General features: G+C 33.4%; 1 protein-coding gene across 3 annotated transcripts in view; it reads right to left on the bottom strand.

The window, feature by feature from the left end:
- KIAA0825 (KIAA0825 ortholog) overlaps positions 1-17,678 on the bottom strand; it is a 523,965-nt gene that overhangs the window by 368,236 nt on the left and 138,051 nt on the right. For all 3 annotated transcript variants that reach the window (XM_021008591.2, XM_021008594.2, XM_021008603.2), the window contains exons 5-7: positions 12,978-13,139; positions 5,077-5,171; positions 1,693-1,920 (exon numbers count right to left, since the gene is read on the bottom strand). In XM_021008591.2, the coding sequence (XP_020864250.1) occupies positions 1,693-1,920; positions 5,077-5,171; positions 12,978-13,139 (485 nt within the window). The remainder of the gene's footprint in view (positions 1-1,692; positions 1,921-5,076; positions 5,172-12,977; positions 13,140-17,678) is intronic.

Here is a 17,678-nt window from a genome sequence, read left to right as displayed (position 1 = left end):
GAGTAAAAAATGTTTAAAATTTTAATAAGATAACTTGTCATTCTGTATTATGTGTACAACAGTTTCTGGATGACATTTTTTCAAGACAGGTGGATCAGCAGGAGAGGTCCTCTTGCTTGCCCACCTGATTTACCTCAATTACACTTTTCTTTTGGATTACATCAAAATTATTATGTACACACCAAAATCTCATCTTTGGATGATTTTAACAAGTACAACTGAGTCACTGAGCAGCAGTTGATGAAAGTTTTTTTTAGGTTCAGAAACCAAATAGAATGATGTATAGTGATTTTATTGAATTTTAATATAAAACATCAATACTTTAAAATTTAAAATAATTTTCCAATTTTTTCATGAGTTTATAGCATTTATATTTATGAATTTGTTAAAGGTTAAAACTAGACTAAAGCTTTAGAGACATCCTGCAGAGAAAATAAGCATACTAGATATTTATCTGCATTATCTCCTAAATTATTCTAATAATATTATATCATGTTCCAATCAACTTTCTTGAATATTTAACTATATCTAACAGATTAATGTTTTTTGACATATCCATCAACTATATATGTCAGGTCAGTTCAAATAATTTTAAAATAGCAATAGCGCATGTATTTAAGATCTGCTTATAGATTACAGATAAGGGGTCATAGAGGTGGTATTCCCTGACTTCATTCATCCTTTCTCAAGGTTAGAGGGGTAAGGGGAGCTGTCCAAGGGCCAATCCTCTAAAACTGGCTGTGGTTTAAGGCTGCCTGATGAAGATTTTGGCAGAGGTCCAAGTAAGGAATGCTTCCCTAAAATAGATAGAGCAGATGATCTTCAACAGTTCTCTTTTTAAAGAGATTATAATGGTAAGGAAAACCAGTGGTTCTGTCCTCAATTGCTTCTTCTGTGAACACTATAGTTTGTATTTGGTTATTAGTGTAATTACTTCTTTTTTACATAATATTCTCTATCTATACTTCTTAAAACTCTTGTAAACATTAAAGATTGAGTAACAAATGATGATATTCACATATGGCAGCCAGCCATGTTTCTAACATATGTATGCAAAAACTTGTGTTCCTACCTCCCTATTATGAATAAAGTAAAAAGCAAGCATCTCCCTATAAACGCAGGGACAGGCCTGAGAAGTCATTCCACTGTCAGGCATTCACAAGTAGAAAAGAGTTTTTGTGGAACATATTAGGGTCTTACTCCTAAATTCTCCACTACCTATTCTATAAAACTTTGTGAAACTATAATCATTGTACTAAATTTTATGTTCTCTTCCCTTATATAATGCATAGTAATTGATAATCAAAGGCAATACAAGACCAGAGGATAAGTGGTTTTCAAAAAAAAATAAAGATCAATAAAATCTTTTTCTCCAATAAAAATACGTGAAAACTTTTTAATAATTAAGTTGTAACCTTAGCCAATTTGTGAAACAGGCTATAACATAATTAGGCAAAATAACTGGAGGAAGAGCAAATCTTTCAAAAACAGATAAAAGGCAGAATTTGAAAAATGAAAAAGTAAATTAGAAACATTTTAAAGACAAAGACAATCTTGCAATGTCACTTATTTTTTTATAAATTTCCCATGAAAAATATATTGAAATATTTGTAATAAGGATTTCAAAGTTGGGAGAGTATAACATCCTGTTCCTGCCATCTCCCAGCTAATTTTAAATCACTTGATACTTGCCTTTGCAATTTTTTTTGGTTGGTCTTCCTCAGGAGTCACTCTGCACAGCTCCCAAACTGACTGAATGTTTACAAGACTCATAGTATAGTTTACAGCTGAAGATTTTTCATTCTGTTCACGATGGAGAACTTGAGTGGCATGATCTTCCATTGCTACTGTTAAACACCGTAACACCGAAAGAGACACCTCTTTAAATGCACTTCTCCAGCCAAAATCTAGTAAAGTATACTGAAATAAAAATTTATATAACATAAACTTAACTCCACAATGAATATTTTTATTGTTACAGATGTAAAATTATGGCTTCTGTTATGCAAGTTGGATATAGATATTCTTTATTTGTACTATGAAAACTATTCTTATAACCTTGAAAATATTACCTTGAGAATATAGTATAATATAATAGACAAAAACATATGCATTCTTAACCAACATTAATATACTGACATTTCATTTTAAGTTGTCAGTAGACTTAATCAAAAGTGTTTTTTTCAAAATTTAATTTATTAAATGTAGTCCAATAACCATCTCTATGAGAGCCAAAAGCTGCACTGATTTATCACCTAACATAACCTGTAAATTCAATATATTTAATAAAGTCTAAATTAAATTTTAGAGTTATTTTTATAGTTTACTGTTAACAGACATTGTGACATGTTACTATTAAATACTGAATCATTTATTTCCTTTGCATTATTATAATTTTTTAAAAATACCATTAAAAACATAAATTACTCCAAGAAATCAAATTATTGCACCTTCCTTAGCCTTATTCAGAATTTTCTTTAGCTTATCTACCTCCCATCCTCACAGGCAGACTTACTTTTAATTCTACTAAAATAAGACACAAAATAAATTCCATTGCATTTTTTATGATCTATGCAGTGGGCTTAAAATGTTTCCCCCCCCATTTTATAAAGTCTCAGAGTTGTCATAGGGCTAAGAAGTGTGAGGTAGCTTCAGGTGGTAGAAAAGGGCTGGATTAGGTCAGGAGATCTGGGCTTGAGTTCTGGCCTTGCTGCTAAACAGCTACATGACCTTGAGCCACTTACTTAGTCTCCTCAGGACTTAGTTTCCTCATTAGTAATAAAACAAAGGAGCTGGAATAATTTATTATTGTAGTCTCTTTTGGTTTATTATTTCTATAATTTGCTTGGGTTTTTTATGTGCTGTATCATTCAGTCAACATTTATTGCATTAATAGGACAGCATACAAATCACTGTATTAAATATTTGGAGCGATAATTTATAAACATATATACATATATATATACATACACATTTATAAAGATGTACATACATACATATGTGTGTATCGCAGAAGGGACTTTGAAAGTTGCAATGCAAGCATACATTATGTGTGTGTGTGTGTATATACACACACGTGTATACACACACATATAACAAAATATATATTGTTATATATAATGTATAATATATATTATATATAAATACAAATATATATAATATATTAATATTAATATAGAATTATATGATTCTCATACAGAAAACATGGTACACATGGTACAACAGAGAACATGAATGAGACATTTATAGAATAATACATTACTGAGTACAAATTCTTGTGTATATATAGCTCACCTAATGAAATAAATGCAATCTAGCCAAGTCATTTATAAAATAAATGCCACTATCCATAGCTTCCACTTTAAAAAAATTAAACAAATTCAAACAGGAAAAAATACAACACAATAAGATGAAAACATTTTTATTCTTAAGAGGAGAAGAGAAGTAGACCTAGGAGCGAGCCTTGAGGAACACCCACAGTTAGGAGGATGCTATGGATGATGGATCAGCATTAGATACTGAGAAGGAGAGATCAGACAAGAAGGAAGAGAACTAGGGGAGGAGAGAATATCCAGAACAGAATGTTTACCAGTGTCAGATGTACCAGATAGATCTAGAAGCATGAGAACAGAGAAACGACCCAATAGGTCTTACAGTGAAAAGATCATTAACAATTTTGAAGAGAGTAGTTTCAAGATGAAGTAAGAAGCTAGACTGTAAAGGACTGATAAATGAGTGATGGGGCTTCCAGTCAAGATGGTTGCCTGAAAGGGAGGCAGGCTGCCCAGCTTCCACAACCCTACTCAAGCAAACACTTAAGTTTCCACCAAACTTAATTATGATTAAGATATCTAATGAGAAACTACGGAAACTTCTTCCTCCCCAGAATTGCACAAAAATTCAGCCAGATGCCAACAGGAAATAAGAAAGGGAGCCCAGCAAAGCCAGCCCCACTACAGTGTAGCCTTCCAACTGGATAAGAAATAGGATATATATTGCTTTCTAGGCTCTGTGTTCAGAAGCTGTAAGAGTAGAGAGAGTTCCACTAAGAAAGTCCCAAGGTGGTCAGAAATTGGGGCAGGGATCTTGGCAGTAGGTAAGCAACCAGCATAGAGCCGCAATGCTCAGACTGGGACAGTCTAGGTCCAGACTCAGACTGAATGAAAATATAGATTTGGCAGTCATCTGCATAGAATGCCAAAGGAAGTCATCAAGAGAGAATAGAAAGAAAAGAGAAGACAAGTTATGGAAGAACGCTATGGCATATCCCAACCCAAAGGATGGGACATGAAAGATGATCCTTCAATGGAGAATGAGCAAGAGTTGTTAGAGAGGTAAGAGGAGAACCAGGAGGGAGCAAGATCACAAAAGATGAGGGAAGAGAGTGGTCAACAGGGTCAAATGCGGCAGAGAGAGATCAAGAAGGAAGAGGACTAAGGCTACTGAATTTATCAATAAAGAGATCACTAGTGAAGAGAAAGAAGTATGAAGACAATAAGAGGACAAGAGAGTGGGAGGTGAGGAGGGGGGATCTGAAGTGGAGCATTACACTGTTAATATAGACTCTCTTCACCTTAATTATTCTCTTGCCATTATTTGCCTATAGCAGCTAAGAGTTCATTTCTAACTATTCTTTACCCCCCCCTTTTTTTTGTACTTCCCATTTCATTCTTTCCTTTTTGCTTTTTCTATTTTCAAATTAGCTAACGTCCAGATAATGCTTAAATTCCTATCATCTTGACAAATCTTATTGTTCCGCAAACACAGAACTTCTAACCCAAAACACATACAATCCTAACTCTGAGCCCAACATTCTTTCACCTAAGGCAAAATGGGCAAGGAGGCAAATGTCTACACTGGGCTGAAATATATGTATGATTTAAGTAATTTCCCCCCTTGGGAAGAGTTCTTATCTTTTAATCAAAGACTCAGTAGGTTAACTTTCAAACTGAAATTACTTTTTCCAAGAAAGTTATAAAACTCAGGCAATTGGGATTTAGTTAGAAATGTCCTCAACCAACCATATTGCTGACATGTAGGAAAAACTCAAATAACCAGGAGTTCTTTCAAACTTACCTCTTTTACCTGCAGCAATTTCTCAGGTAGTATGCTAGTTTCATTTGCTCTAGCGTCCTGTATTAAAAGTTCTCCATTAGGTTTCTTCCAAACTCCTACAAAATATTAAAAATAAGGACCCAACTTAAAATTAATGTTGTTGAAAATATAAAGCCCATAGCACTTTCTGATATATCAATATCATTTATAAAAACTCAGCAAAATACGGTGGAATATTACTGTTATGATAATGTGAAACTCAAGTTACATATAATGCTTTTCACATAACATGATGAAATCCACATTCCATTGTACTTATATTTTATATTTGATGCATAAAGTACAGCTCCTTTTTTCATTAGTTCCATTATATATTGCTTCACAGTCACTTCTAAAAAGAATAAATAAGTTAAGGGTAACTGAGTAAAATTAATTTCAGTTTTTGTAAAATAAATAAATTGGAGGGTATTACATTTAAAATGAGAATGATTTTCACCACTTTAATATGTCAAAATAAATGTCACCTTTAACTATCACAAGTACCTTTAAAAAATGAAAGCACTGGAAAAGGTAATGATTTCCTTCCATATAAAAAATAAATTTCCTATCCTTTGTTTTAGATGCTCAAATTTTGAAAATTTCGCCCCCTCTCAATGCCCAACTTAATGTAACACACTTGCAGTCATATTCTATATAATCTAGTTAATCCAAGGTGGACTTAAAATTAAATATATATAGCTACTTCCTCAAACATTTTAATCAACAAACATTTATTAAATGCCAATTATAGGCCAGTCATACATAATACGTTAGTGTTACACAAAAAAGTGAAATAATCCCTGCCTTCAAAGAGCTTACATTCCAACAGGTCGTACATCACTATTTCATTCTAGCAATTGAGTATTATTACATAGCTATAAGATATGATTTCAAAAAACATATATAATTACCTTAGGTTTATCATTTTGCTCCACACACATTATATGTTTTGTTCACTTGAAGTATTGTGCCTCTAGGCACATTTACTTAAATAAATCTCATCTTGCTAACTTCAAGATGAGTAAAGAATAGGTTTTCTAAGGCTTATGTGGTCAGTGACCATTTCATAGGGGTTAGAAAAAGAAAACTGTCTTGAACTTAGTTGTACTTCCTTTACTTTTTAAATTCAAATCCCGTGAGAGAAAAAAAAATGATTTTTAAACATAAGACTGGAAAGGATGAAACCAAGATCATTTTCTTCATGGTGAAAGCTCCAGCCTACTTCCCACCTTATCTCATGATTCCCATACTTCAGATACCCAATATTTTAGTTAAACCAGCCTACACTTTCTCCCATTGTCACCCTGAACTCTCTAGTCTCCATGACTTTGCTAGTGCCAACCTATTCACTACCATCCACCTATCTGTTGAAGTCTCCCCTTTATGTAAAGGTCCAACTCAGGTGCCATGCAGTTTCTCCATGCAGTTTTCCTTGCATGGAGAATATGCCCTCTATATCCTTAAGTTTCTTTCTGGCTCCTCAATTCCTCATAGAACTTCTGCATTAATGTTGATATTCCTTGTATCATGGTTATTCTGCTAAGTCCAATTCATTTCATTAGAATGGAAGCTCCTTAACAAAATGATCTATTGTGCCATTTGTTTTTTGTTTTTTTAAATATTCTCAGGTAAAAGTACCTTGCCTGTGCACACAGTAGCCATTTAGAATTTGTTGAATTGTAATGAATTGAATTTTTATATATACCTAAAATTTTTAAATCAGCATTTTCAAAATACAAGTATATCACATAAACTTCAATTAGGCCTGTGTAGAATTATATAGCTTCCCAAATCTAAGAGGGAAAATGTATTGAAAATAGTAGCCAACTTAATTTTTTTAGAGAGAATATAGTCACTTATTTTTTGCTTATTGTAGCATAGATATATGTATGTAGAATTAACTTAAATATATCTAAAAGAATGTCTAGATTAAAATCCACAGAGGAGTTCAGTGGATCACCTATATGACAAAAAATACAAATACAAATTCTTTTATTTTCCTTTCCATTGAGTTCTCTATGATTCATTTTGCACCCCTAGCTAGTATCTGCAATGTAGTTTCTTTCACAGAGAGTAGAGGTTGGCAGTACTTCTCTGCCACATACACTTTCACACCCAAATTGGTCTTCATAGCTTCCCATTGTGTGCACTACAAAGCAACCCGCCTTGTTGGCAGCTAGAAGTGTGAACTACGTCTTTCTTTTCTCCACTGTTCTTTTCTGGCTCACAAGCAACCTCCCACCAAACACAGAATCTGTAGAAGAGACTAGATCCAAGAGATAATGCTATGAAAAAGTATGAAGAGAAGCCCAGGTGGCCACCTTGCAAATTTCCAATGTGGAAGCCTTCGACCTCTCTGCCCAAGACGCAGCTCTAGTACTGGTGTAATGAGCTTTACAAACCCTGGGAGCCTCTTTACCTTAACTACATACGCCTCCCTAATACAATCCCTTAACCATCTAGCTAAGGAACTCTTAGAAGCCATTTGACCCCTCTTAGGACCCCCTAAGAGTACAAACAATCTTTCAGAAGATCTGAAATCTTTGATTCTTCTGAGACAAACCCTAAGTGTTCTTCTTACATCCAATTTATGCAGCCATGGCTCTTTGTCATTGCTGGGTCTAGAGAAAAATGAGGGCCAAGAAACCTCCTGGTTTAGATAAATCTCAGATGCCACCTTCGGCCAAAAATGAGGAACTGCCCAAAGACACACTTTATTTTGAAGTAGTATTAGATTTGTCCCAAATTTCAAACCTGAAGAAATCCCATAAGCAACAAACTACACAGGCAGCAGCATAGCAACAACCAAATAATGTTCTATCATAATAATGGGTCTTCAAAAAATATCAAAGTGGCCAAAAGAAGAAAAAAAAAATTACTGCGAAAACATCATTGCTGTCTTCAAAAATCTAGTTAAAGTCAATTTGCTGATTACTGGCCTACTCAGAAATCATTGAGGACAGTATTCTATGGTCTCAGGGAACTAATAAATATCAAATGAAAAGTAAAAAAAAAAAAAAACAACAAAAAACTCAGTCAACTTGATGCTTTGCTTCCCATACAGGTAGATTCCATGCATCTGAATATTGTGAAACATTTGTAGGATGTTTTCAATTTCTTCAGACTGTTTTGGGTCATGTAGACAGCTTCACTTCTAAGTTCCTTATTAGCAAAAAAATCATTAACAAAAGAATATTCAATAAACCAGAATGACCCTGAATCTGCTTGTTGTAAATCACACACAGGATTTCCTTCCATCAAAAGCACTATTTCAAATGGGAAATTTATAAAACTCATTCTTCTGAGTCTTCTTTTCTCTCTTTATTGGAAATCTATTCTTTAGTGGTAAAAATGGATTTCACAAAAATATAATGAATGGAAAAGTTACGATTTTCTTGGCAATTTCCCTAAGGATGATTCTCCTCAGGTAGACATTTACATATAGTTGTGTCAAGCTGAATCATGTTGATTTCAATATAAAGTATAGAAATTTCTGCAATAGGGAATACAGATTATCACTAAGAGATGTTTTTGTGCCCAGATAGTTCTCGTTAGGACACTTTAAAGTTCTGCACTTTAAAATGTTTTCCAATAATTACATCTTCTGAGGTTTAACTGCATTTGTAAAATGGAGAATTCCAACCCTACTATTGAAATTGTTTCCATCTGCCATAGTTACCTGATGAAATGTTCAGATGATGAGACTTAATGTGGTATAACAATAAATATAATGTACATACACATATATATGTATGCTATATTATGAAATAGTAATATATTTTCTTTGCTGAGCTTTTACTTTTTAAATTATATTTCATTTTTAATTAGCAGAAATTTATTTTCTTTTCCTCATACCTAACCACCCAGTAAAAACTAAAACAAAATAAACCAAAAAAAATTCCTTGTTAACAAATATACATAGTAAAGCAAAACAAATTCTGCAATTGGTTATATCCCCAAAATGTGTCTATCATCTTTCTGTTAGGAAGGGGGCAATATGCTTCATCATCAGTCCTCTGGAATCATGGTTGGTTATTGCATTGATCAGAGTTCTTACAGCTTTCAAAGTTGTTTGTTTTTACAGTGTTGCTATTGTTATGATATAGATTGGTCTACTATTTCTGTTCATTTCATTCTTCATCAGTTTGTAAAAGTCTTCAAAAGCGTTCATTTTATATACTGATGTTATGGTATAAATTGTTCTGGTTCTGCTCATTTCATTCTGCATCAGTTCATACAAATCTTTCCATGACTCCTTGAAATCACCTTTTTGAAAAAAAATTCTTACAGTAAAATAATACAGTAAATACAGTAAAATAATATTCCATTTCATTGATATACCACATCCATTCAGCCATTCCCTGATTGATGGGTGTCTATTTCGCTTCCAATTTTTTGCTACCACAAAAAGAACTGCTATAAATATTTTTTGTACACATGTAGGACATTTTCCTCTTCCTTTGATCGCTTTTGGGCACAGGCCTAGTACTGCTATAGGTAGGTCAAAGGACATGCCCCATTTAGTAACTTCAAGTGTATAATTCCAAATTGCTTTCTAGAATAGTTCCCAATTCACAGATCCACCAATAGTTCATCAATGTGTCTATTTTCTCACAACCTCTCCAATATTTACAATTTTCTTTTTTTTGTCATCTTTGCCAAGCTGATGGGTTTTAAGGTCTGCTCTTAATATAAGATTTCTAAATACCCTGCCTCAAACCAGTTCTGACTACTCTTTGCTTTCTATAAAATGGACCTGAGCCTTTTTAGTTCTAGAGCAAAGACCTTGGTCCTAGCTTTTTTCAATTCAATTTTGCTTCATTTTAATATTTCCCAGAGGTCATTCTAGTTTTCACTGAATTCAATAACCATTTATTAATTAATCACTATATGCAAGGAGCTGTTCCAAGAAGTGAAGAAGTAAAACAGCAAATAAGACATGGTCCGACATCCAAAAATTTTACAATCCAGTAGGGCAAATAAAACATATACAATAAAATATCTTATGATGACTACATAGGTGAGATACAATGTACAATTGAGATATCAAAGGAAGGAGATGTCAGTTTTGTCTCAGTGGATTAAGGAAGGCATTTCACCTAGTTTTAACCCAGTTTAAAGAGTAGATAGGATTTCAACAGATAGAAATGAGAACACTCCAAACGTTCACAAAGGGAGAAAATGAGGATTGTGCTTGGGGAAAAGCAAATACTCCAATCTGACTAGTGTATAAAGTATATTAAAGTGTGGAGGCTTTGAATGCCAGTTTAGGAAACGTAAATGCTATTCAGTAGGCAATGGGAAGTTATGAAAACCTTTTAAGCAACTGAAAGACAAGGTCAGAAGTGTGCATCAGGAAGGTTAGTTTTGTGTTTAGACTATTTTCAAGCAGGTTTAAACTTTCAGGGCAAGAATGCTGAAAAATTATTCCCATACCCTAATGATCTGAACTACAGTTAGTATAGGAAAACTACATATAGGACTGGGCTCACCCTTATTCCAGATTCACCCTAATTCTGGAACTATATCCCCAGGAAATCCCCACAGCTGTCCACAGGTCTCCAGGTTCTGGGTCAGGGATACCAAAAGCCTTGAATATACTCTATAAGTTACGATTTGGGAACTGTATCACATATAGTATACACAAAGTCAAAATTTTAGCTACTTAAAAATACCAAAGTGCAACACTGTTAGTTATGACAAAGGAAGAATATGTCATCCCTTTCTTTTTGGGACTCCCTCTATCCTTGACCATGTTACTCCCCCAAAAGAAAGATTCTTTTAAAGTTTTCCCATTGACTTCTAATAAATCTAGTTTTCTCAATTTCATTATCTTTATGGACTACATTTCTTCTCTTATGTAGCTATTCTTTTCCCCTTTATTTACTTGTAAGCTTCAGAAACCTGTTATCTACCTGCACCTCCCTCCCATTGCTGATTCCCAGCTTTGGAAAGCTTTCTGTAGCATAAAACAAGTGCCACGTGACCTCTCTTCTATCTTTAGGGTGCACTTAAATTCTACATTACATGTTCAAGTTCTCTGACTGTGATGCATATCCTTCAATGAAATTTACAAAGGCTTGTTAAAGTTGTTCTTAAAAAAAATTAATCATGCTAATAAGGATATATTTGAATAGGCAATGTAGAAAACTAATTTGAAGCAGTTACATAATTACATTAAAAACACAAAATCTTATCAAAGTGTAAGTATACCTAGGTCCAGGTTAGTGTAAATAATAAATCCTTTGCAACGGTTATGTTATTTGAATACACACTACATACTTCCTTTGAGCTAGAACCAATCACCATATTTTATATAATTTTATCTTAGAACAGTGTGAATTCAAATCCATGCAACTAACATCAGAGAATTCATCAGCTGCACTAGTTGGGACCTAGTCATACAATTACTATTTTTTTCCAGAATGGTTGTCAACACTGATGGAATCCACCACATAAATTTGTATTTCTGCTCTTAATTTTGCCGGGTAGACAAAATGTGAAGTTAAAGGACTGGCTTTTGTTATAGCTATCAGTACAATGACTTAAGGTAAGGCATTTTCATTCTCTGGGCTGAAAATAAAATAATTTAAGTAGATGAGCTCTAAAGTCTCTTCAAGCTCTAAAACTTTATTATCTAAGTTCTCTGAAAGTTGGCACTATTTTCAGAAATTTTACATAATATCTCAAAACAGTAATCTGCAAAAAAGTATTTTGTTATAATTTTAACGTAAGGTATTTTATTATAATTAATATGCAAATCTATTTCTACAAAAAGAACAATATGAAATATTTCTCTTTTGCATTTCAAATTTTGATAGAATGTTATTCAAACACCTAATCACATCATGTTCCTGACAAGGGATTTGTTAAGAATTTGGATTGCATCTGTGATTTCATCAATGTAGAGAGCTTCTAGTGGAGAACAGCCTCCACTAATGAAAATCAACACGTCAGCTGCAATTTATAGTTTTAGAGAATTAGCTAGCACACAGTGAGGTTAAGTGATTAGCCCAAGGTCATAAATCAATATATTGTAGAAGAATCAGGACTTGAACCCAAGACTTCTTGACTCTGCATCACCTCTTGTCATCACATCATATTGCCTCTAGTGTTAAGAACTGAAGAAGTCATTGTCACATATCTTTTTACTTTTCACTTCTTACGTCATGAATCTCATCACACAGCCCCTTCAAAATATTGTAGAATGTCTTCCAGACCTGCTATGGACTCAAGCCAATCTAGTGATGATCCTTTTTGAATTTAGGCAGCCTAGTCCTCAGAACATAGGTATATACATCAGCATACACACAGGCCCATACACAAAGCCTTTCCAATTTGTAGTAATTTACATTCCTGTTTTGTACAATGAAGTATCATAAAAAGACTTTATTAGAGGGCCTTTTTTTAAAAAAACACATCTTTTTACTAACATTATTATTTTAGTCTAAATAACAATGGCAATTTTAGGGCTATAGTTAATCTTAGATATGAAAGATCTGTAATCCAATTTGCTCATTTAATAGATAAGGAAGCTAAAAACAAAAGAAGGTGAATGATTACTCAAGATCATAGAATCACTTGATATGACCTAGGATCTAGGACCAGTATCCAAGGCTCTTGATTCTCAATCAAATGCCCCTTTCATAATTCCATGCTTCTTCTAAATGATTTAGTGTTTATAGGCGTCTTGTCTAAGAATTATCAAGATTGACTTTTACAAAGATGAAAAGGTATTCCAAAATCAGTATTGTTCTGATAACTCCAGAACATTTTGAAATCATGATTACAAAATCATGATGCTCATATACCAACATGTTGGCAAGAGGAGGAGGGGGGGAAGATATAGACTATGGGTATATATATTTAAAAAATCACCTTACCTGAAGCATGTCTGGATATCCTGGGCAGCAAGAGCAGTTCTTGGGAAAGGTCTTGAACTTCCTTTTCCAATTTTAACAGAGGTTTTATGAGTTGTGATAAGAATCTGAGTTCATACAAGGAGAGGCAGATAGTCCGTCCTTTTCGTGGGCATTCGTGAGTAACTATTCAAAGAATATATCAATAAGATGGTAAGTAAGGTAATAATTTTACTTTGTTTTTCAATAATTTTATTTTTCTTTTGATCTACTATTTCATCAGTAAAGGGAAATCTTTAGTGAGGAAACTTCCTCTACTAATGTAGATCATCAACTGCTCAGCAAAAGAGATGTCCCACAATCTATGAACTGTTTTTATCTCCTAGTATAAAGTGACACCCTGATTTTTTCTGAAGATACCATATACCCATTACAGATCACCCTATCTACCACTGAAAACTCCTTCTTTCAATTTCCCTGAATTCAGAAGACGAACAGAAGAAGCTGACATATTCTTTGTTCCCAATGACATTTCCAGACCTTTATTTCTCCACTATAGCTCACAACCTCTCCTTAGTATATACTATTATAATACCCAGTTCTGAATCTTGCTGCTGGCACTTCCCTACTTCCAGGCTTTCCTCAATGAACTGGCACCTGGTTTACAGGATTCCTTTCTATCCCAACCTCAACCATCATTCTCAATAACTTTAATATTCACAATTATAATGCTCCTAACACCCTCGTCTCTCAGTTTACAAACTTCAGTTCCTAGGATTTTCATTTACCTTCTACATTATCCATTCACAGGGGAGGATAAACCTTAGGCTTCACTATCAAACAAAATTGTCCCATCTCCAAGATATGAACTCTGAATTTCTAATGCCACTCATCAAAATCTGCTATACTTCCTCTTCTCCCACCAACTCAAACTTTTTGACCCTACTCTTGGCCCTCATAGGGAGGGTCTGAATCCATTGATTTCCTACTATTATATTAGTTTATCACTCCTATTCTGGCTATGTTGATATTCTGGACTTCATAGTCAGCCATTTCAACAATACACGCTTCTCTGTATTTGAGTCCCTTACCCTCAGATTCCTCCACTATTCGCATCCAGCTAATCCCCAAACCTAGGTCACTTGTACCATCTGTTCCTATTGATGAGCCGCCTAGAAGTGTTGGAGAGAGTTGTGAAACCATACTGATTTGGTACCTACAAATTCATCCTATCTAACTTCAGTTGAGACTTTGCTTCTACAAAGCAACCTTTTGTGACTATCTGCTTCCATTACATACTCCCTAAAGTGGCCAATTCAACATTTTCTTCTTTCAAGTCACAAACTCTATCTCTATTTCCCTATCCTTCAGCAGATTAATTCAGCTTCTACTCTACTGAAAAGGCTAATAACTTCTGTCATAAGCATTCTCTTCTCCTCTCCTCCATACTTTACACCAGGATTTTTTTCAAACTTGATGTGATAACAGCCCACCTTCTTTAAAAAAATTGTCACACATTCTACTTTCATAAAACAATTTATGAAATGACTTAGCTCATACTTAAATAAAATTAAAAATTTATAACAGCAAATATATCAAATAAATGTGATATATGTTTTACTCATCATTCATAATTTTCATATTTATAACTAAAAACAATAACACTAATAATAATGTTACTGTTTCTATGAAAGGTGCACTCATTTTATCATCATAACATTGCTAAAATATGGTACAAGATATCTATAAACTGTTCTTATTCAGAGGAAGACTAAATATATCATATTTGTCCATGGTAACTTAGTTCCTTCTTCATTCACATTTAGAATATCTAGGTTATAAAAATAAAGTGAAGATCACTTCTGTAGGATGTGATAAATAAGAAGATCTTCAACTTTCTATTATTTCATTTACAGGACAGATAGGGTAGGAAATTAGGACCTTGGAGTTATTTATTTAGAATAACCATTTTTCTCCTTAAAAACATACACCACATATACAAGTTCCAAGGAAAAATGTTTGTATAAAAATGGATTTGCTTCATCTTACCTATCCTTGATTAGAAAAATGTCAATTTTTTTCTTTGAACTATTTTCAAATACTCTTTTGAGGTACTTTATCATGAGAAAGTCTGCATGCTTCACAATAATATGTAATTGCACTAAGCTCTGCTTCCATGTTATCACACACGTTTGCAAAGAGGCTTCTTTTGAAAAGAGCCTGGAGTTCTAAAAACAAAGCCGATTTCTCTTGTAACAACTTGAAAAATTGTATATAGCTATTCATATTTCTTGATACAAATGATTATCTATGAATCTTTCCCAGTATCCAAATTGCAAGAGAGGCCATGTTTTACACTATAGACATATATTATCCTGACATTATTTGAGCCTTGTCAGGGCAGTCCAAAGCAATTTTCCCACAATATAGCGTTTCCAGGAGGGAAAAATTATATTGAATATATTATATGAAATTTTCTCATGATGTGGCATGGATAACAAGACTGCAATATGTAACAAATCTTCTTTTAACATCGACTTTAGCTACACATTGTACACAGGAAATCAAACTAGCAATCTATTGGATCTTCCACAAGAATTCATCTCCCTGTAATAGGAAGATTTTAGCCTCTCAAAGGATTAATCATAAAGATTTTCATACTATTTGCAAGTGGAACAATTCAAAACTGCTTTGCATATAATTTGTGAAGCACTGTCCCATCCATACAAATTGCTACACAAAGTTTCTCCTATTGAATGAACTTTTTTACATACAGCAAATTGGCAAGCAACCTTATATGATAAAATCAACTATTTTTAAAGTCACAGATAAGGGTTTTTTTTTTCAAAAAATGTTTGGTTTTGCTTGTTAGAAGTATCTTATTTTCTCTTTTAAATTATCTTGCCTTGCTAATGTAAACATTTTCTTTGTAAACATGTTCTTTGCTAACATAAACATTTTCAAGATATCATTTCAATTTATTAGGCTTTATACTATCTGCAGCTAAAGCATTTTACATAGTGACCATAACAGTCTTTTCTATCAATAACAGTACTCGTAAATACCAGTGATAATATGGATCTTATTTCCTGGATTTGGATTTTTTTTTGTTTTGTGTTTCTATATTTCCATTACTCAAACTGTTTCTATTGTCTTTTCTTTATTAGTTTCAGCTGTTCCAATGGATTTATTTTATTTTTTTACAAAACTTGTTATGTATTTATCCATTGTTAGGGGATATTATTTGACTTAAAACTTTAGGAGCAATTTTTAAAATTTAAGACAATTAAATTTACATTTGTTGAAAATTTCAAGTGATTGTTAATAAGAACGCTTCTTGAGTTCTTTCCATTTTTCTAAGATGCACTTTAAACCAGCCTACTATATCATACTTAGCAAAATGAATGACACTGAGAAATATAATAGACAACATGATATTTTTAACTTCTACACAGATTATTTAACTTTGAATTCATATATTTCACATTGAAACGTAGCAAACAGCATTCCATGACACAAGTCATCTATGTCATGAGCCTATACCTGTTGACAGATTGCACCTGCACTGAATGACCCAACTCAACTTAGACCCCTTGTGTTTACCACTTAAACCGCCATTATCAGTCAGAGAATATTTGCTGTACTAATTTCACTTTTGTTTACTTTTATTTAATCTTTGTTTTCATTGATTTAAGCAGGAGCTGTACTAAAAAATATCCAGTTATTCTGATGACTGTTTCTTGTCTCCCACCCTTCTCCCCAGAGAGTAGCTGAATTTGGACGTGATCTGGGTGGGAACAATGCTAAATTGTAATTGCATTAAATTTGAGCACTCTCCCATTCACAGAGATTTAAATAGTATAGGAGAGAATGAAGGGGGAAATGTTTATACTTCTATTTTTGCCATTTCAGTGAAGTAAATATCCCTTAATAAAAGCTGATATTTGTTAATGGGGTAAATGGAACTGGGGCATTAACAATTTTGAGCAAAGAAATTATTTTGTCTATTACAAATACACAAATTACCTATAAAGGACATATGAAGAAAGGCACTACATGCATTCAGAGAAAGAACTGATAAATAGAGGTATATATAAAATAACTGTGTATATATATGTATATATACACCTATTTGTGTCTAATGGTAGCCATCTCCAGGGAGGGAGGAAGGGAGGGAAGATAATTTTAAAAAAAAAAGAAATTTCATGATACTTTTGTTGTATATTTGAAAAAAAAGCAAGTTGTGCATAGGAGACTTGCAGTTTCATATACAATCATCTTTTTTTATTGCAGTATGTTATGGAAATACTTGTTTTATTCCATAAATTAAAGGAAGAAAGGAAAGAAAGAAAGAGAGAGAGAGAGAGAGAGAGAGAGAGAGAGAGAGAGAGAGAGAGAGAAAGAAGAAAGAAGAAAGAAAGAAAGAAAGAAAGAAAGAAAGAAAGAAAGAAAGAAAGAAAGAGAAAGATTGAAAGACAAGCTCAGTCCCTCAGGAGTGCACTGAGAACCCTGAGGGAGAAAAGAATTATTCACTACTTGATTATCATTATCTCTGCTCCCCTAATTTCCCTAAACACCCACATCAGTGAAAGGGATGGGGAGGATTTATACCTTCTCTTGCAACAAATAAGTATGAATGTGAAAAACAAACTCACAAACTGGCTGTCCTAAATGAATGTCTCATTTTGTGTTTCTAGTTCACCTCTGAGAGGAGGTAGGAAATAT

Source organism: Phascolarctos cinereus, unplaced genomic scaffold, assembly GCF_003287225.1.
Source record: "Phascolarctos cinereus isolate Bilbo 61053 unplaced genomic scaffold, phaCin_HiC Scaffold_4;HRSCAF=312, whole genome shotgun sequence".
Taxonomy (NCBI): Eukaryota; Metazoa; Chordata; class Mammalia; order Diprotodontia; family Phascolarctidae; genus Phascolarctos; species Phascolarctos cinereus.
The sequence above is the reverse complement of the archived record's forward strand: the minus strand, read 5'-3'. Positions and strand labels throughout refer to the sequence as shown.